General features: G+C 32.3%; 2 protein-coding genes across 4 annotated transcripts; one reads left to right on the top strand and one right to left on the bottom strand.

The window, feature by feature from the left end:
• The first annotated feature begins 10,122 nt into the window (after positions 1-10,122).
• LOC112715274 (protein NRT1/ PTR FAMILY 5.1) lies at positions 10,123-18,752 on the top strand. The gene is made up of 4 exons (XM_025767022.2): positions 10,123-10,392; positions 11,022-11,239; positions 13,834-14,390; positions 17,465-18,752. The coding sequence occupies exons 1-4, from the start codon at positions 10,281-10,283 to the stop codon at positions 18,348-18,350; spliced, it is 1,773 nt and encodes a 590-aa protein (XP_025622807.1). The 5' UTR covers positions 10,123-10,280; the 3' UTR covers positions 18,351-18,752.
• A 512-nt stretch (positions 18,753-19,264) lies between these two features.
• Positions 19,265-21,789, bottom strand: LOC112715275 (CBL-interacting protein kinase 2). Of its 3 annotated transcripts, none has more exons than XM_025767023.3 (3): positions 21,599-21,789; positions 21,430-21,504; positions 19,265-21,084 (listed from the first exon to the last, which is right to left on the bottom strand). In XM_025767023.3, the coding sequence occupies exon 3, from the start codon at positions 20,906-20,908 to the stop codon at positions 19,577-19,579; it is 1,332 nt and encodes a 443-aa protein (XP_025622808.1). In that variant the 5' UTR covers positions 20,909-21,084; positions 21,430-21,504; positions 21,599-21,789; the 3' UTR covers positions 19,265-19,576. The 3 variants fall into 3 exon arrangements, with proteins under 3 accessions (XP_025622808.1, XP_025622809.1, XP_025622810.1); XM_025767024.3 differs by having other exon boundaries at positions 19,265-21,171; positions 21,599-21,733; XM_025767025.3 differs by lacking the exon at positions 21,430-21,504 and having other exon boundaries at positions 21,599-21,747.
• Between the last annotated feature and the right edge of the window lie 506 nt (positions 21,790-22,295).

The raw sequence follows: 22,295 nt of genomic DNA, 5'->3' as shown, positions 1-22,295 counted from the left end.
CAAAACTTGCCTTAATTATCTTTAATAAAATAATTTCTGAAATTAAGGCTATAAATAACCATATGATTTGAGGCTTGATCATAATAAGACTTTTCAAAAGCTTTGGGTCTTACATTTGTCATCGAAATTATTTCAAATTACTGATTTTAGACAAAATATTTCTAGTTTTCAAATAATGGATATAAGGCCATCACCAATCATCACTTTGGTTAATGTTGCAAATATTAATAAAATTGATGCTTGGTGTAACCAGAGTGGTTTGTAGAAGAGTTGAAGTGTGTGATTGTGTACTAGCAAGCTTGGACAGAATGTCAACTCGGTGATTTTGTTCCCTTGAAATATAATGAATTTCAAATTTTGAGAAAGAAGGTATAAGTGATTTTACAATATTTAAATATTTTGTTAGAAGTGGATCTTTGACTTGAAAAGATTGATTTACCTGTTACACTACTAATAAAGAGTCACAATATACCTTTATGTGAGAAATATTTAATTATATTGCTAACCTCAAACCAGCAATAAGTGCTTTATATTTGGCCTGCTTATTGCTGGCCTTGAAGGAAAAGCATAAAGAGTGTTCCAAAATAATTCCTTTACCATCTTCAAGGAGAATTCCAGCTCCTGACCCTTGGGAACTAGAGGCACCATCTACATAAAGCATCCATTCTGTTGGCATATCATCGGAGTTGGGAGTAGTAAACTCGGCAACAAAATCTGCGAGGTATTGCAATTTGATGGATCTTCAGAATTGATATCTAATATCAAACTTGGACAGCTCAATATACCATTTTATTAGTCGTCCAGCTAATTCTGGTTTTGTGAGCACTACTCGTAGTGGTTGCTCGATTCGAACATTGATGATATGACTTTAGAAATAAGGTCGAAGGCGCCTAGCTGAGAATATTCGTGCCAAGGCGAGCTTTTCTATCTCGGGATAACAAAGTTTGGCATTTTGTAGAGATTTGTTAACAAAATAAATAGGCTTTTTCACCTTGTTCCTTTCTGTTAGAAGAATAGAACTAACAACCCAGTTAGTAATAGATAAATAAAGATAAAGTTCCTCTCCTATTTCAGGTTTTTCCAAAATCAGAGGTTTTGAGAGGATAGTTTTGAGGTTTGAAAAACCAGTTTCACAATCATCATCCCACTTAAAGTTATTTTTTTTTTGAGTGATTTAAAGAAGCAAAAAGACTTAGAAGCTAGACAAGGTAAGAATCTTGATAAGACAGCAAGTCTCCTTGTCAATCGTTGGATCTCCTTTATTGTTCAAGGACTTTACATTTCTAGAATAGCTCGACATTTGTCAGGATTGGCCTCTATACCTTGGCTTGTAAGTAAAAACTCGAGGAATTTACCTCCTTGGACACCAAAGGCACATTTTTCGGGTTTTAGTCGCATGATGTATTGTCTGACTTGTGTGAAAATCTCCACAAGGTTGTCTGTGTGAGACTTGCTGATCTTAGTTTTTGCTACCATGTCATCAACATAAACCTCCATGTTTTGATCAATTTGTTTGACGAACATCTTATCCATAAGTCGCTAATAAGTAGCCACTGCATTCTTAAGACCAAAAGGCATAACTTTTTAGCAAAAATTACCATATTTGGTTATGAAGGCAATTTTTTCTTGATCTGAAGGATGCATCAAGATCTTGTTATGACTAAAATATGCATCCATAAAACTTAAAGTGCAAAGCCAGATGAATTATCAATTAAAGCATCAGTAGATGGTAAGGGATATGCATCTTTGGGACATGCTTTATTTAAATCAGTGAAGTCGATGCACATGCACCATTTATTACCACTATATTTCTCTACCATGACAACATTAGCTAACCATATTGTGAACCTGATTTCTCAAATAAAACTGGCATCAATGAGCTTTTTAGTTTCCTCTAGGGATGCTTCTCGTTTTTCGATGCTGAGGTTGTGTTTTTTCTATGCTATAGGACGGCTTGATGAGTTTATTGCCAGCTTATGAGATATTATAGAAAGGTCGATGACAGGCATGTCGGCAGGAGTTCAAGCAAATAGGTCGGCATTTTGTTGAAGAAACCGACTGAGCTTCTTTTTCTCGTCCTTCTGCAGAGCTGAACCTATAAAAGTGAACTTGTTCGGATCGTTAGTTAAAGAGATTTTTTTTAAAATCTTCCATTGGTGTGGGTTGGTCTTAAAGCTCGGCTCTTGGGTCTAATTCGGCTAATGATGGAAGCTCAAGTGAGTTATGGACAATGTTTATTTGCGCACCTATAGCTCGGTTGGCCACAGGCAATTTTAGACTGATATTATAGCAATGCCGAGCTTCACGGTGATCACTGTGAATTGTTGCAATAAGGTTTGTCCTGCACATAAAAGTTAACACAGAAATGAATTGTTTACACTATAGCACCAAACTTGTTCAGGAAAGGTCGACCAAGGATTAAGTTATAAGGGTAAAACAATCAACCACAAGGTATTGAATATCTAGAATTTTTGTTAGAAGATTCTCACTAAGTGTGGACTGTTACCACACAGATCCCAAGACAGGTACTCGTTCAGCTGAGAACTCTACTAAATCTTCAACAGATGGTTGCATTGTGTTATCGCTCAACTTCAGTTTTTGGAATGTGGAGTAGAAAAGGACATCGGCACTACTCCTGGGATCTAATAGCACTTTGCGGACTATTAGATCCCCCAGTTGAATAGAGATAACGACTAGGTCATCTAAGTTGATCTCATTTGAATGGAAGTCAGACAGTTGAAACGTCATCTTTGGGAAGATGGGCAGAGGTTGTGGATTGTTGAGGGCACCTTCAATGGCGAGCATAGCTCGACAGCTATGCTTTCAAGCCGAGCTTGTAGTTCCACCACTAGCAAAGCCCCCAGATATACAATTAATGATACATCGGGGTTGATGGGGTTGGGCATGAGTTGCTTGTCGCGAGAAGATTGCTGTGCAGAAAGTTGGTCGGTTGAATGTGGTGTACGCTTTTGAATGTGACTACTGATGTATTTGTCTAAATATTCTTGCGGAGCTAGTCACTCTAGTAGGACCTTGGCTACGACACACTTATTTGTAGTATGTCCATGTTTTTGGTGAAAGGCACAATACTTTAACTTGGCCACATTCTTTAGATTTTGGTAGCTTCTGACCTTCCGGGGAGGTTTAATTAGTTTTGCATTCGATATTTCTTTGATTATTTCCTCCCTTTTGGTGTTGAATTGGGTATAAGAGTCGTAACACAGTGTTAACCGAAAATGTTTCTTGTTATCCTGCGCTTTGTCGTCATCCTTATTGGTTTGATTTTTTGCGGGTTTCCGAGCTTGGCATAGCTCTTCAATCTCCATTTGACCCTTGGCTTTCTTGCGAAACTCAGCCAAGGTTCTGGGTTTGGCTATAGTGATGGCCTCTTGGAATTTTCCTGGATGGAGTCCACTCTTTATAGCATGTAGGTGGACATCTGGGTGGAGCATGGTTCTAAAAATCGAACCGGACCGGCCAGTTCAACCGGATTAACCGGAAACCGGTCACTTAACCGGTCCGGATAAGGTCAGAAACTTTTTGGCAAAAAATCGGTTAAAAAATTGGTCGAACCGACAGTTAACCGGTGAACCGGGAGAACCGTCCAGTTTTTTAGCGGTTTTTGGTTTGAAAGTAAAAGAGCAAAATAGCGTCGTTTTGTCTCTTATAAAATAAAATAAAAAGAAAAGAAAGGCTAACTATACTAACACCCACAGTAACCCACCAGATCCAATTCCCTTCTTTCCAATTCCCTCACTCCCAGTCCCAATTCCCTCACTCCCTAACCCTAGCAGAGCAAACACTGTCGCCATCGTCAGCCCCCATCCCGCCTGCTCGTCGTGAAACCCACTAGCCACCGTGAGCCCCTAGACGCCGCCACTCTCTTCTTCCTCCCCTTCTCTGTGCTCGTCGCGAAGCACCACCAACCGCCGCTACTCTTCTCCTCCTCACCATCTCTGTGCTCGTCGTGAAGCCCGCCTTTGTGATCGTCGTCGTCGGCAGCGACAGAAGGTGCCATCGTTGGCCTTGTTCTCGTCGCCGTCCCGGACGTCTCTGCTTGGCTTCTATCTCTTCAAGCTCGCTCTCTCTCCTTCTTTGATCTCACTTTGTCTCACGCGAAACGCGAACGTCTCTGCTCGCTTGTCCTTCTCGCCGTCACCTCCGTTTAACTGCTCGGCCATCACCTCCTCTCGGACGTCTCTGTTGCTCGGCTGTCTTGTCTTCTCTAGTGAGCACTCCTCCGGTGCTTCTTCAGTCCTTTTTTTTCTGAAATTAATTATGATTAATATATACTTTTGAGTTAATTATTCTTGTTAATTTGTTTGGTTTTTGATAATTTTTTTTAAGTTAAATTTTTAAAATAATTTTGTTGATTTTGATGGTAATTGTTAATTATGGGTTAATTAGTTATTTTCTGAGTTAATTTTTTCGCTGTTCATTGTTGTTAACAGAGCTGGATTATTGTTGTTGTTTTGTTCTGATCTCTGGTTAATTATTGTTGATTATTGGTAATTTTTTGAGTTATTTTTGTATTATTTTTTCTAATTCTGAGTTAATTTACTAGTTGTTGGCTTGTTGCCAAGTGAAATTAGTTAAACTTAAAAAAACTTGGCTTGTTAGATTGATTCTTATTTATGAGCTTTGTTTTGTTATACTGATTCTGATTTTTGAGTTGTTGGTTCCTGATTTTTTCTAATTCTTCTAATTCTGAGTTGTTGATGGTACTTTGCTGGGAATAAATGTGTCAATATGCAATTGAGATATTTGTGCTCTTCAACTGGATTTATCTCTGATTTGATATTGGAAGAGGAGTTTTCAATGGATGATCTTGTTATGAATGAATGATCTTGTTTTCAATTGAAGATAAATGTGTGTTCAATTGTTCAAGCCCATTGTTGGTCCAAACCCTGTAACAAAACTTTGCTAGGAACAAATGATCTTATTTTCAATGGATGCTAATTGCTTGTGTGGTTTGTTTGTTACAAAAAGTACAAAAGGCTCTTTTGCAATTTGATGTCCACTCAAAATCTGCTTTTCAGTTTTTATTTTTTATTTTAAATGCTATATAGAATATTTTAGATTATGGATTCTGTAATTCCGGATTTTTGAATGTTACATCAAATTTTGTAATATGGATTATCTTTATGATGGGAACAATGGAATACTTAATGATGATTATGATTATTAATGAGTAGTGTCTTTATTTAGTTGAAAACCTGTTTAATTTTTGAATGCTATATTCAATTTTTGATTATATATTGAATTTTTTTTATAATTTTACTGTATATTTAATTAAACCGGTTCGACCACGGTTTGACTTCGGTTGGACCATTGAACCATTGAACCAGTTACTTGACCGGTTCAATGACCGGTCCGGTTCTCGCAACCTTGGAGTGGAGGTTTGGAATGCTTATTGCTACTTTGGTGAAGCGAGTAACGTACTCCCTTAGTCTTTCATGTTGTCATTGCTTAATAGTGTTTAGATAATCAGAGTCGTGTAAATATATGGAAGATGCAGCAAACTGATTTTTAAATAGCTTGGCAAGCTCCTGAAAGCGTGAAATAGAATCTGCAGGTAAAGAAGAAAACTATTCAAGTGCAGGACCATCTAAAAAAGTAGAAAAGCAACGACATAAGATAGGATCAGAGGCACCGTTTACTATCATCATAGAGCAGAATTTTTTGACGTATTTTTTCGGATCACCCATGCCATCATAAGGAGTTAGTGTTATTGGTAATGCGAAGTTCCTAGACAGTTTGAAATTCATGACATCTACCGTGAGCGGTCCAGCTGCGCTGTCCAATACGTTGTCTTCATCGTTTTATTGATCTCCCTCTGGTTGTTGAGTTTCAGAGACATGCGTTGGATCAGAATTTTCTTCCTCGTCATCTGTTTGTTCATTGTGATAATTGTTATTTTCAATCCGAGCATTGGTTAGCTCGGCTATCTGATTCGCCATTCTTTTGTTTTCTTCTGTCATGCACTGATTAACTTGCTGTAGCTTTGTTACCATCCAAAGAAGTTTGGATGGTGTGGGAGGAGGTTGGTCAGCCATGAACAGATCTGGAAGTTTTGGAATTTTATTTCTTGGCCCATAATGGGTGCCAATTGTTCTTGTGAAGATTGGCCGCTGTATTACTTGTCTGCTGGTGAATAACTAGGAGCTTTCTGTCGAGATGAGTTATACTTCGCCAGTAGGAGAACAAGGGAGTGAGTACCTGCCTCAAGTTAGTGAGTAAAATAATAGGCTTGTAAAGTGCAATGTGTTTAAACGATTTTCTTAGTTTCCTTTTATATTTGGAATGAGATGTCCTTGGTTACATTTCCAAGCATATCATTTAAATGAGGAATAATAAGTTTTAAAATGTTGCTATATGTTTTGATATTTTAGTAACCGGACTATAATGTTTCTAGCCAAATTATAAAATTTTAATCAAGTTATAATGGTTACATCAATTATTATTATTATTATTATTATTATTATTATTATTATTATTATTATTATTATTATTATTATTATTATTATTATTATTATTTTCTTTAACGGTGCAATACAACTATTTCAACAACCACAATGCAAACACAATTTAAAAACAATAAATTTTTACTAACTAAATTAAGAAAATGTTTTTTTTTTTCCTCCTTGAATTCACCATCACCAGAGATAGTGATGTTGCACGTTATCCCTATGTTTCGATAAGGCAGTGAGAGAGTGAGCGGGTTGGTGCAAATTGGTACCCTCTCCTGTATGTTACTATTCATATTCGGTATTCTGTGTACTAAGCTAAGTAAGGGACGGTGCACATACATATGGTCATGGATATGATGTGGCCACAAAATTGTCATGCATGTGTTGTTTAATTTACTCGTTCAATTTATTTTAGTGGAAACTTCGAACCCCAATCTACTCTACAAAGTGGGAGAGAGGTCCACATATCTATAGGCAAGAAGTTGTGGCTGAAGATTTTCGAACCATATTAGGATATGTTTAATTGGTTAATGAAGTTGCCAATAATGATATGAAGGTGACTTACAACTATAGTAGCTAGGCTTGCTATAAAATCTTGATGAGGTACTCGATCTCTATTATTAAAAGGAAATTGACTATTATATTATGTAATATGCATCCTATTATATCATTCCTAGTTCGTTAATAATTATCCATTTTATATCTAGAGAGGCTCCAACTCTTTTGGATATATTCTTCTTCTTTTTCCTTAAAAGAAATAGAAAGTTCTCAAACAAAACCAAATCTTTTCCCCGACCTCCGAAAGGAAGTTAGATTGTATTTGTTTTAGGGTAAAGTACTTTAATTAGGTTGTATTTGTTGTAGGGATCGGACAATAGTCGTAATTATAATTGTTATAGTGGTAATTATAGTGAGAGTAAAAAGATATTTTTGGACTATTTTTTTTAATTTTGAATACAAAATAAAATAAAATAAAATAAGCGTTTTAAAATTTATTTTTAATAAAAATATTAAGAATTAAAATAATATTTTATTTTTTATTTATGTTTGTGTCTATTACAGTAATATAGGTATATTGTTTTTTTATAATACACATTTAAAAAAGGATAAAGTACTAAATTGGTCTCTTATGTTTGGGCATAATTTTGTTTTAATCCTTAAGATTTAAAGTGTCCTATTTGAATAAAAAAAAAGTTTCATTTAGCATAAATTTAATCCCACAATGAGGTCAAAATTAAATAATTAACGGAATGTCCTACATAACAACAGTACAAGAACAAAATCGATAATCTAGAGAACAAGTACAAGCTCCAGAGGCACAAAATCAACCGTTGATGCATCAATACGTTTATTTATCATTCTCTTTAGTTCTATAGAAAATATTTTATTTATATTATAAGAAAAATAATAAATAAATGTATTAATGTATCAATGGTGGATTTTGTGCCTCTAGAGCTTGTACTTGTTCTCCAGATTATCAATTTTATTCTTGTACTGTTGTTATATAGGACATTCCGTTAATTATTTAAGTTTGACCTCACTGTGTGACTAAATTGATGCTAAATAAAACTTTTTTGAATTCAAATATGACACTTTAAACCTTAAGAACTAAAACAGAATTACGTCCAACCATAAGGGACCAATTTAGTACTTTACCCTTTAAAAAAGATATAGTTGCATACAAATAATCATGTATTTTGTGTGTCTCTAAAATGTTAAAATACAAATTTATGGTGTGAGATATATATTTGGAGGAGAATGCTAGGGGGATAATGATTTTGTTGAACAATATGAACAACCACCAATCAAATTAAAACACACCACACCTCTAAATTAATCCTCTAAATTTTAATATTAAAATAACCATCCGTACACTAGTAAAATGAACATCCGATATATCTATTGTTTACATTGTTTAATATTTTCATTGTTTACCTATACTTTTCCATATTTGGATTGTCTTTTATTATACAATGCAAATTTAGCCTTAATAAATTTTTGAAATTCTAAAACTATACTGGTAGAGAAATTGAGAATACAAAAAAGAGTTCTAAGAACAGACTGAACTCGTGTATATATAAGAGAAGAATGACAAGCTTGGAATTGGAAAGAAGAGAGACTTTGATTTGTATTGCGTGAATAAATTTCAGAGAATGTGTTAGTATCATACACAATTTTTATTTATATCTACTACTCTAATCAACTATGACTAGACTTAACTAACTTTTCAAAACAGAATTGCTCCACAAGAATTCTTGTAGAACTAGGACCAAATCTTCCTCCTTTGAATGATCTGCCACCTCTGCCTCTTCAAGAAACCATGCCTCTTTGAAAATTTTGAGAGTAGGAGCTAGAGCTTTGAGTCAGATTTACAATAGGAATTGAGATATATATCTGATTTCTTGAATCTTAGATTTTTTCATAAGCTATGAGAAATGATTTTGTCTCTATGACCGTAATTTGTCTCATTTTAGCATCCCTGATAAAATAAATTCTTAGTACTCCATATTATGAAACTACTCATTTTAAAAGTTTAAACTGATAAAAAGAGATACATAAATAATTATATTTCTAACATGTCCTTCAAATTATTAAGGAAGGAGAGCAAAATTGCTTGAAAAAGATTAACATTAATGGCTAGTTCTAACTGAATTTTAATTAGTTTGTTAGTGCTAATTAGTTAAAGATGCTTTTCTTGATAAATCTTTACTTGAAGAGTTGAGTTAGAGTGAGCTTATGTATTATTGTTGCTACTCAACAGTATAAGGGATGTACAATACTACTAAGTCAATAATATATTTGTTCAATTACTTCTGCTATAAGTCACTACTCTTTCTCTCAAAATTCTATTTCTCTACTATACACAGTTTTCATTCTTTGATTGTGTTTTAGCAATATTCTTTTTTCTAGTTCTTTTATAAGTAAGAACCTCTTTTAAGTTTGTTTAAATTTTTGTATAAACTTTTTTTTTTTAATTTGCCTTATGCTAAATTTTTTTTCTTTTGAAGTCAAATAAGGATCAAACTATAATCCTTTCGATAAACAAAGTTCTGATACCATGCTAAAAAAATTGAGAATGCAAGAAAGAGTAACAAAACTTAATTTGTGTACGAAAAAATAATGCATGACAAGCGGAGAATTAGAAATAAGAGAGAATTTTATTTGGATTGAGTGAATGAATTTTAAAAATTGTGTTATTAATTAGTCTCTTACATAACCTTCTATTCATATCTACTACTTTAATCAATTATGACTAGACTTAACTAACTTCTCAAAATATAATTGTTTTATTCTCTCACCAAAATATAGAAAACCAAAAGCTTAATAGAATTGGTTCAATCTGAGAGCTTAAAATACAAGTTATTGATATATTAACTCATTTTAAAACCTAATTTAGTATATATTTTTTCTTTACATCTTTTTCTCAAACTGAAGAGAAAACTTGAGTGAATTCGAAATTTGGCCTAAAAAACTTGAGTAAACTCTAAATTTGGCTTTGAACTTATCGAAGAATGGCTGGTACAAGAACTTAGTGAAAATATTAACTACTTACTTAGTTGTTAATATATTCATGTCATAAAGTTTTTTTTGCAGACATGATTTTGATTTATTTTTTGGCGTGGGGTATCATCTGCTTAGTAAAAAGACTGTTATATCCCTTAAATTTAACACATGATAATAAGTGTATAGTTTTTACGCTGTATATATATAGCTACCACCACTAAGTTCTGTCTTACCATATTCTCTTCTCTTCTCGATCTCTATCAATTATTATTCGTTAATTATTATCTATATAGCAATTAAGGTCTAATGGAAGCGAAAGCAGATGCAGATTATACACAAGATGGCACTGTTGACTTCCGCGGTCAACCTGCAGTTCCATCTAGAACTGGAAAATGGAAAGCCTGCGCCTTTCTTGTTGGTGAGAACAATATTATCAACATATACTCCTATTTTAGGCTTTCTTTTTATTAGATCTGCAATGTTCACTAATCTTCACCTTCTTCTTCTTCAAACCTTCAACATTTGTTCTCCACAGAAAATGGTCAGGGAATTAGTAAGCCCCTAATAACATTACTATGGTTAATTAATAATAGTGAAGCAGCAGTTTGTTTTCCATTTAAATTATTATTTTCATTAAAAAAAATAAAAGAAAAACAAAGCAGGTCTGGGTTGTTCTGATTGAAGTATAATTAAGGTGCTGATAAAATTAAACTCTTTTATATATATATATATATATATATATATATAGGTTATGTTCCCTGTAACCTAAACCCATTATTTATTTTATAAACATTTAAAATACTCTCAAGGCTCACCTCCACAATCCCATATAGTAATCTCCTGTGGAGTCAGGGAAATAATAAAATACTAACAATGTTTATCAATAATTTTCAAATAAAACATCTTTATATATGTTTCAAAAATTTGATATATTCATATAGTAGTTCAATGCATTTAAACATAAATATGTCTAGATACATTAAGTTGATAATTATATACAAGTTGATGAAATAATTTGAGTTGTTTGATGAGAACGAATTATTTCAGGGTATGAAGCATTTGAAAGAATGGCGTTCTACGGAGTAGCTTCAAACTTGGTTAACTACCTTACAAGAGAGCTCCATGAAGACACAGTTTCATCAGTGATCAGTGTGAATAACTGGTCAGGATCTGTTTGGATAACACCAATTCTTGGCGCATACATCGCTGATTCTTACCTGGGTCGCTTCTGGACTTTCACAATTTCTTCTCTCATTTATGTCCTCGTAAGTCATTTCGATATACCCTTATCTTTAAACATTATAAATTAATCTTTTACACTTTTTCATTATTGAATGTTGAGACATGAATTAATACAACTATATGCGGTATCCACCAATACACAGCATATTTTATTGTGCAAGTGTTTAATATTGAAGTAATTAAGGATTTGTTTTCTATTTTTCGTGGCTAATCGTGTCTACATTTATTATTATTATTATTATTATTATTATTATTATTATTATTATTATTATTATTATTATTATTATTATTATTATCTAACAAATCGATGTAGAGTTGATTGTTTGGACTATATTTCATGTTACCTACTCCCAACGAAATACCAAACAATTCCATTATTGCACCCAACAAAAAATGTCTATTGGATTCATTATATAAATATTCAACTAAATGAAAAAGACATAAGTTGATGGAAGAAAAGGTTAAGTGGATCCAAATTTATGAAGTGAATACAACAGGTTTTTTTTTTTTTTTTTCACTTATTATCAGTCTTCACTAATCACTAAATAAAAATAGATAGATTTCTATTTGGCCTTTTAATTCATATCGCCAGTGGCCGTGTGGACTCTATAATAAATTAGAACTTTTTCTTCCTTTGTAAATTTATGACTGGAGATCTTGCCAATGAGTTTTAAATAAACAAAAAGCAGATAAATAGAATGGAGAAGGGGGGAAAAAAGATTTATTCCTTAAATGAATAAAAAATCTTCCCATTTGCAACGGTTTATATATGCATGATTTATCAACTGTCACAGCTAATTGGCTATTATTTAATATATATTCACATATAGCCCCACCATGCATTATGAAGTTATTATTGCCTCATCTCAACCTTGACAAATTGATTCCCCCATTTTCATTTTTAATGCTATTTTATTTTTTAAAGATATAGTTTTATGAAGGAAAAGAAAGGGGTTAAAAAGTGGGATACAAGAATTAATTAAGGAGATTCTTAAATTATATAATATGTACGACATCTCTTTTGAATATTCAAAGATAAAATAATCGAAATTCAAGAAAATGCTAATCCTTTTGGCAGCTTATAAAAGAACTGATAAAATAATATTTTTAATAAGAAAAGAAAAAACTAATTTTTGTTACTATCATGCAATTGATAGTAATAAAAGGATATATAGATATTTTCTTACTCATTTTTGTCCTTTTATTTGTCCTTTTTGTTTTTCAATTAAAGGTACACAATTCTTTAACAACTAACACTGAGGATTACTAAGAACTAAAAATGGCTTGAAGTTCTAACACATACATGTAGCCATGCATGGACCATTACATATAAATCGTTGTTAGAATGATACCTTCGTTTTACCTAAGTTTTGTGGTAACTTAAAACTGATTTATGACGTGATATATATAAAAATATTTATGTGATAGAAATATAAAATTTGATTTAACTTTTTTCTTCTTTTAAATAAAGATAAAATTTTATAATAAGATTTGTGACAAAGTTGGGAGTAGGCGTATGTGATTTGTGGGTTGAGCTTATAATAAGCTGCATGCTTGAGGCTTCATATTCCTTATTTTTAAAGTTTTCCCACCTTAATTTTATTTTGAAGAGAAAATTACCTTCTCTATCTTCTTCTGTAGCATGTTTAAATAATATTTTTCTTTCTTTTGGATATATATATATATATATATATATATATATATATATTATAAAATTAAAATAATATATAATTTAGTTTATTTGATCATAATACATTTCAATGATAATTATAATTATATATATAAATTAGTAATAATAACTTAGTTTATAATAATAATAATAATAATAATAATAATAATAATAATAAAATATTATTTTAATTTATTTATTTTTAATATTTTATCACATTAATTTTTATATATATTTAATTTAATGGTCTAAGTGTACAATATGTACAATGGCCTAAATCTTTGGTCCAAGCTTAACCTGATTTTAGAAATCACCAAGGATACTTTTTGAATCTAGAGTTCTAATACCATGTCATGAAACCACTCATTCAAAAAGTTTAATCTGATAGAAAAATATAACACTAATGGTTATATCTCTAATACTTCCTAAACCTCTATTGTACACATTATACAAAATTTCTATTAGCTTCTTATACTTTCTCTATTATTAACTATCAAATATTTAATATATCTCTAATTTATATATAATTATGATGATTATTAACAAGTATTTTAGTCAAATAAACTAAAATATATATTACTTTAATATTACAAGAAAGAAAAAGTATACATTTATAAATAGAGAGAAAGAGTTGTTATTTAAAAATTTTGTAAAAAAGGAGAGTGATATTTTTTATATTTTTAAATGTTATCTGTGCGTGCGCGCCTGTAATCATGTGTCCAAGTGCCCATGTTATAAAAAAATTACGATGAAATTAAATTTTAGATGAAAAAATAGTTTAGGAAATACGCATGCATGATAGTTACTAAAATTATTATGAAAATCTTATAAAAAAAATTACGATGAAAATGAAATTTTAGATTGAACAAATAATTTAAAAATATAAAAGAATGGCAAAATAAGCATGATGAGTAAAAAGGTGACGCAGTTGTGGGTAAAAAATGACAGGGAATGAGTATGCTGAGCATAGGTGTGTCCCTGAAGAGGTTGAAGCCATCATGCAGCAATGGGATATGCAGCAAGGCCTCCTCAACCCAAATTACATTCTTCTACACAGCACTCTACACAATGGCAATCGGCGCCGGCGGCACCAAGCCCAACATCTCCACCTTCGGCGCCGACCAATTCGACGACTTCAATCCCAACGAGAAAGAACTGAAAGACTCCTTCTTCAATTGGTGGATGTTCACCTCATTCCTTGGCGCCCTAATTGCCACCCTAGGCCTTGTTTACATTCAAGACAACTTAGGCTGGGGATTGGGCTACGGTATTCCTACGGTAGGTCTACTCATTTCGCTCCTCGTATTCTACGCCGGCACCCCCATGTATCGCCACAAGGTTAGCAAGACCCGCAGTCCCGCCACGGAAATCATGAGTGTTCCCGTTGCTGCTTTTAAGAACAGGAGCCTTCAATTACCCACTCACCCTTCACAACTTTATGAAAATGACTCTCAATATTATCTTAGTACTGGCAAACGTCAAATTCATCACACTCCAACTTTGAGGTTAGCACAACACTACAATAACTTTTATATGCCTACTGCTGAGATAATGCTCAATTTGATCTCTAAATTTACACCCTAAACTCAATTTGGTTTGTAAAATTTTAATTAGTTTTTTTAGTCTCAAACTTTGCAAACAAAAGTATTAATAAAGCGCTGTCATGACAACCAAATGTCTTGAAATTTGTAAAACGACGCCATTTTTGTTTTGGTGTTCAAATAGCTTAAAAAGAATATCAAATAATTTGTTTTAGAAGAAAAATTTCAATAAATATTATTTATGATGTATTTTTTGAATTATTTAAATGCCAAAACAAAAATAAACATGGCATTTGGCTGTCTATGTCACCGTTCTATTAACGTTTATGTATTAAAAATTATCCTAAAAACTAATATAAGTCTCATTTGCAAAGTTTAACAACTAAATAAAGACAATTAAAAAGATTAAATTAAAATTTATGTATAAGTTAATGGATCAAATTAAATATTATCACATCTTTTTCATTACAGTAGTTGTATTATTTGAAAATGAATATACAGTTATTTTCACATAAAATTAATATAAAAAATAATTAAATAATTTAATATAATTAATTAAATTATCATTCAATAATTTTTATCTATCAATTTAATACAAAAATAACTACGTATGAATCTCAATCTTTTTAAAGTTAGCAATTTATTGGTTTAAATTTTGCCAAAAAGATTATGGTTTTGGTTTAAAAAGTTTTGGAAATATATGAAAACTGGCTTTAAAAGTCATATCACATATAGTTAATTAACACATATATGTGGGATGATATTAGGACCAATTTCATAACCAAAATTACATTATTTTATTTTTTATTTAAAAAAAAACTAAAATTATAAATAGTTAATTTTACAGTGAGAAAAAATTTATTTAATATTTTTAAATCTATAATACTGAATACTATACATAATATTGAGACAATATTTCGTCCAATTTTTAATAATATTATTTGTTTATTTTAAATCTTAAATCTTAAATCTCTTTTTTTAATAATTTTTGGGGAAAAATATGTTGACGCCTTAATACTTAGACAAGGGACAAAAACAACTAAGATAGTTGAGAAGTTAATTAAGCATAGTTGACAAATTAGTGCTAATTTTAGTGGAAGGGGATTTATTTAAGGTGATTTTACTGTTGTATCATGATGATGATGATATAGCACTGTATATATACCTCATGCTATTAGTGGTGGTAGTGGCCTTACACATCTTATGGGTGGGGTAACATGTATACAGTAAAACTCTGAACCATCCAACTTGGAAAGGGATATCTATCCAAGCACATTAATTGGATCTTGATTGAAAATCTTTGACAAATTAGATGGTGAATGTCTAAGATTCTGTGTCCCCCCATTTTGATTTTGCTGGGCCATGTGCATCATATGCAGTCAAAGGATGTTTTTATTATTTAGTACATTTTTTCAGTCGATAACTAGGGAAACATTATTTGAGGGGAAAGTAATGTTTGGTGACAAATCCATTTTGCATAAGATACATACAATACAATACTGTTTTACATTTTCTTCTTACATCCTTTTATTGATGAATTAATGAGTCATCACTATATTCTCTGATATATTCGCTTTAATTTTCTATCATTTAAAATATTGGTATGTTTACAATTCCATATATTATTAATTCTTTTAATAATTTATTATTCTACTAAAAAAATTCATAAAACAGAGATAAATAATAGCTAATATGTAATATTAGTAAAATATTGTTGTATTTAGATATTTTCAATTTTAAATGTATTAAAATTTGAAAACGAAGAGAATGGTTTATTCACAGCTAAATAATAAATGACGTATATTCAGTAGAAAACATGTATATTGATCAATCACTTCTCTTTCCATATGAATAGTAACTTGTGCATATACTTGTTTGAAGAATAATGGGTAGTCAGAATCTCTGAGGAAGCAACTTGGATTTGTGTCCACACTGACACTACAGTGTGTGACCACTTAAATAACTATGCCTTAAAACCACATTGCATGGCTAACACGCCATATACACGACCCATTAGTCAAGTTCTGTTCCAGGTGCATAAAACACACACGTAGTGGTAATGCATGTGAACACAACATAGGGTGGAGTATAATCCATGCTACACTCCAAAGGACAATATCACAAATTTGTGTTATCCCAGTTTTTCTTATTAGTAGACAACACTTCTTATTCACACACACATAATTTTTTTATACTCATTTAAAAACTGATAAAATTACCTACCTCTTCCAATATATTAGATAATATGAGAATTAATATTTAAAATCGCCCCTTAAAAATAACATATTTTTTGAATTAATTTTTAAAATATTTTATTAGTTATATTATTTTCTAAAAATTATACCTGTAAGTCAAATTAAATTTTTTATTTGTTAGATACATGATAAAGTATCATGTTAAATGTCATGTGACATGATAATATGATATATTAATGCTATGTGTCAAAAATAATTAGTTTACATGTTCATGATTATAATTGATTGAACAATTATTTTATGGTACGTAAATTAATATGTCATATCATCAATTTGATTTGTGATTATATTTTTTAGGAACTAATATGATTAACAAAATTTTAGGAGATCAATTTAAAAAATGAATTATCTTTTATAGACTAATATTAGTATTAACTCGATAATATAAGTATTTAATAACCTCATTAAAGTTTAGGTATAAGTCATTTAAGTTAGGTAACTATATCTGAGATAATAGGCATATAAACTTATTAGGTTGTGAAAACGAGGTTAGAGACACAATATTTTTGTATTTTCTATATTATTTTTTAAAACTGAGGACGTAATTCAAATACAATTTTAGTATTTCTATATTTTATAAAATTGACAGATGACAAATCAGTGGGTGTAATATGTAATACTACTACCTCTTACTCTTTTGAAGTATAATTTAGCCTATGGCAATATTGGTTACTAAATGATACATTGATAAATCACTGCATAGTTTTCTTTTGCAATCAATCATTTTTGCATGAAGATCAGATCATAACATTTTAATTTGTGTGCAATTCTGTGTGCAATAAGGTTTTTGGACAAGGCTGCAATTAGACAAGAGAGTACTAGTGGTTCCCCAAGAGCACCATTAACAGTAACACAAGTTGAAGGAGCAAAACTCATATTTGGAATGGTCACTATATGGCTGGTAACACTGATTCCCAGCACCATTTGGGCACAAATCAACACCCTCTTTGTGAAACAAGGCACCACATTAGACCGAAAACTCGGCTCCGATTTCAGAATCCCAGCAGCATCTCTTGGAAGCTTTGTCACACTCTCCATGCTTCTCTCAGTGCCAATGTACGACCGGTTCTTCGTCCCCTTCATGCGCCAGAGAACTGGCAACCCCAGAGGGATCACATTGCTCCAGAGACTTGGAATTGGGTTCTCAATGCACATCATAGCCATTGCAATAGCTTATGCAGTGGAAGTTAAGAGAATGCATGTTATAAAGGAAAACAATGCAATTGGTCCTAAAGATGTTGTTCCTATGAGCATATTCTGGCTATTGCCACAATATGTTCTTATTGGTATAGCTGATGTGTTTCATGCAGTTGGATTATTGGAATTCTTCTATGATCAATCCCCTGAAAACATGCAGAGTCTGGGCACAACTTTTTTTACTAGTGGAATTGGTGTTGGGAACTTCTTGAACAGCTTTTTGGTGACTATGGTTGATAAGATCACAGGGAAGGGTGAGAGTAAGAGTTGGATTGGTGATAATTTGAACGATTGTCACTTGGATTACTACTATGGATTCCTGTTGGTGTTGTCAAGTGTGAATTTGATGGTGTTTCTTTGGGCTTCAAGCAGGTACATTTACAAGAAGGAGTCTATAATGGTCAAAGATGGACTTTGTGTTGAAATGGAGGAGAATCCTTCTATGGATGCATCTCTTGGATTACAAGTATGAAAAACCATATGCTGATGCAAGGTACCTATTACGCTGTGATCGGTTTCTGTTTTGAATTTGAAAACAGCAAAAAGTGAAAGCACAATAGAACATGCCCTAAGGAAACTAGAGTATAAAAGAGAAAGTAAGAAAAGTAGTTAATATGGCAAGGCATATGTTAAATAACCAATTGTATATTTACACCAAAAATATCTGTGTATTTGGCACAAATTCATATCAGATTGTAATTTGAATTTAATTGGCTCCCCAATAGGTAATTTTTCGAGTTAATTCAGATTCACAAGTTCGTTTAGAATTTACAGAGAAAAATGTATAAATATCATCGTTATAAATAACAGTCATACATGTAGTCGTCCCTACTTAATGATATGCAAGTAATGAAATGCTAGTAGTTTTGCAGTAGTTGTTTGGCAGCTTTAATTTGTGCAACATAATTTCATGTGCCAATTATATTTTTCATATATTTTAACTGAGGTCCCTCTATCAATGCAAAAGGTCATTAAATAATTTGATGTTGAAAAAAATGGGGTCATGAGCAAACTAAAGGAGACTAGATAATTAAATGAATATGGAGGACCAATATCTAGTTCATTTCTTAAAGAACAGAAGTTTGATTCAACATTCAGTTTGTATACATTGAATTGAGTTAAGAGGTAAGAGGTTAGCACTGACAAGGATGACACTGAGATTTCACACTCAGCTTTATGTGTCAAGTAAATTAGCTACCTTGATGACAGAAACATCCAAATTAGATTCAGTAAGAATTTTCTTTGTTCGTTTCTTCTTATGGCCTTTTTCTTTGTTTTCTGTGTTTACTGTTAAAGAATCCAATCCTCAGCAAAACATTAGAGCCTCTAATTCTAAATTTCCATGTGAAAAATGCTAATAGAAGTGAAGAGCCGGCATCTCATACATTTCTTGCAGAAATACAACTGATTTAATAAACAACCAATAGAATACAATCAGTGTATAACAATTGACTTTATCTGTAACCAAGTAATAATAAGGTTGGTATAACTTGGTATGGTGTAATGGCATTAAGAATTCATCAAACATTCTTAATTCTCATACAAGACCATGTATAGTATATATGGTATAAATATAAACAAATCAATTACAATAGTAACTTTGTCACAACGGTCACTTAGCTAGAGGTAAGTTAAGTATTAATTCAAAGTATAAAATCATATGAATCTTTTGTTTAAGTATACAAACACATATAGTTGCTATTGCTGTTGCTGCTCACCTTGCCAAACTGAGACAATATCTTTCAAAGCTGGTTTTATATCTTCCTTCAATATCTTCTGGTATTCTATTGTATCACCACATGATCTCTTGATTTCAACCAAATGGAAAGAGGGGGCAAACTCGAATATTTCGACATCAATGGAAAGTGCCCCTTTCCTACCTTCCCTGGATCTCTCTAGTCTAAACAGACCTCCATCCTTCTTAGCTATCTTCAACCCCAGAACTTGAGCGATATTCTCCAACGTGGAAATGATTGATGAGGCAGAGTTCATGGATGTAAATTTCATTACACCATCCTGTTCCTCAATGCTTGCAAAAAGGCCAGACAAGTCAAGCCCGGCAGAAAGAGAAATTATATCGAAAGCATTTAAGTTATAGTTAACCAATGCTTGATTTGTCTCTGCAGAAGAACTTCCACTGTCACATAGGCCGAGAACTTTATCTGAATCAGCTGAAGCTGAATCTCGACCCTCTCTCCGCTTTTGATCTGATCTCAAATTGAGCCCCTTTCTGAACCAAGAACTTTCCATAACTTTTGCAGTGGATATCCTTGTTTTTGGGTTGGGGTCAAGGATCCTTGCTAATAGTCTGCGCGCTTCAAATGAAAACCAGTTGGGAGATTTGTATTCTGCTTTGGTAATTTTCCTGTACAGTGCCATAAGATTCAAATCATAGAATGGCAAATGACCAGCCAAGAGAACATATAAGATCACTCCACAAGACCATACATCGGCTTTGGCTCCATCATAACCCTTTCGACTTATAACCTCAGGAGCGACGTACGCAGGCGTTCCACAAACGGTTTGCAGCATGTTGGCTTGGCTATGAGACTCAACTAGTGCACTCAGTCCGAAATCTGCTACCTTAAGAACACCATTATCATCCAAGAGCAAGTTTTCCGGCTTCAAATCCCTGTGATAAACACCCCTTCTGTGGCAAAAATCGACAGCACTGATCAGTTGTTGAAAGTACTTCCTTGCCATGTCCTCATGTAGTTTACCTCTAGCTACCTTGTTGAATAGTTCACCCCCTTTTGCATATTCTATGATGAAGTAAATCTTGGTTTTGGTCGCTAAGACCTCATAAAGCCGCAACACATTGGGGTGCTTAACCAGTCTCATAATAGATATCTCTCGCTTGGTTTGATCCATCATCCCAACTTTCAGAATTTTCTCCTTGTCGATCACCTTAATGGCGACACTGTCACCGGTTTTGAGGTCCCTTGCATGGTAAACCTTTGCAAAGTTTCCTTGGCCTAATAGCCTGCCAAATTCATACTTTTGCATCAAAACATTCCCCCTTTTCTCCATTTCTCAGACACAATTCCTCAAACACAAAACAAGCACCCCGGTCTTGTGGTGCTTTCAAGCTTTATAAGCAAGGAACCTTTCTTTATCAAGTATATTTGCCTCAAAATTCACACTATCACCAAATTCCTTGTGTGTTTACAGCAATAGACGCATTCATCCGAATCCGTGGTTCTTGCCTACAAATTATGTAGATAAGGTACTCTATCAGCAATGTTCAGGAGGTGCATACAGCAGCATCCCCAGTCTCAATTCAAATTCTCTCCCTAATAGTGATAAGAAAAATCACCCAAAAAAAGAAAAACAATGCCATTTTTAAAAATCATACAAAATACAATGATCAATATTCCAATATAAAGACATAACACATAGTCATTTATGAAATTGATTCAGAACAGATGCAAATTCCACTGAAATAATCCAGTGAAGAACAAAGGGAATTACAAACTCACATAGCTAAAAACTAATCACATGTTCATCTAAAACCAGAAATGAAACAAAAAACAAAAGAAATGCAAATCAACCTGTTCAGTTTCTCTTGATCGATCATTCGAGACACAGAATAATAAGCAACTGAGAAATGCCAAAGGAAAGATCACCTGAACTTCCAAAATTTTAACGAGCATAAGAAGGAAGCATATAAAGCTAAAGAAGAATAAAAAAACAGCACAAAGCAAAAAAAGGAAGCATTACCGTTTGAAGGGAAGAAGAGAGAGTGTCTGAGAGAGAAAGAGAGAAAGAGAGAGAGAAAGGCAAGAATGATATATATGAGGTTAATGCAAAGCAGGAAGTAATAAACTCATGTTGTAGTTGTAAAGGGCAGTTTTGGGGTTCCCCACACTGCTTTAAAATTAGTGACAAGCACAACAAAAGGGAAGGTTCCCAAAGGTGGGGTACACAGTACACTATCATGTACTCAACTCATGCATTCAATATTAATTCTATTTCATTCAAAATATAATTTAAAGAAATTATGTCATCTGTTATAATTTATAAAGTAGAAAATCCTTATTACATGTATAATAATTATAACCACTTATTTATATATTTTTTAGGGTAAAATATTAATTTGTCCTACATGCGTAATTCTATTTTAGTTCTTAAGGTTTAAAATATCATATTTTAATCCAAAAAAATTTCATTTAACTTCAATGTAGTTGTATCGTGAGGTCAAAGTTAAATAATTAACAGAATGTTCTACATGATAGCAGTACAAGAATAAAATCGATAATTTGGAGAACAAGTACAAGCTCCAGAGGCACAAAATCAACCGTAGATGCATCAATATATTTATTTATTATTTTTCTTATAATTTAAATGAAATATTTTTTATAGAACTCAAGAGAATGATAAATAAATGTATTGATACATCGTTTACGGTTGATTTTGT

The sequence above is a fragment of the Arachis hypogaea genome, chromosome 10 (assembly GCF_003086295.3).
Source record: "Arachis hypogaea cultivar Tifrunner chromosome 10, arahy.Tifrunner.gnm2.J5K5, whole genome shotgun sequence".
Lineage (NCBI taxonomy): Eukaryota > Viridiplantae > Streptophyta > Magnoliopsida > Fabales > Fabaceae > Arachis > Arachis hypogaea.
Note: the sequence above shows the minus strand (reverse complement) of the source record. Positions and strands in the feature narration are given on the sequence as shown.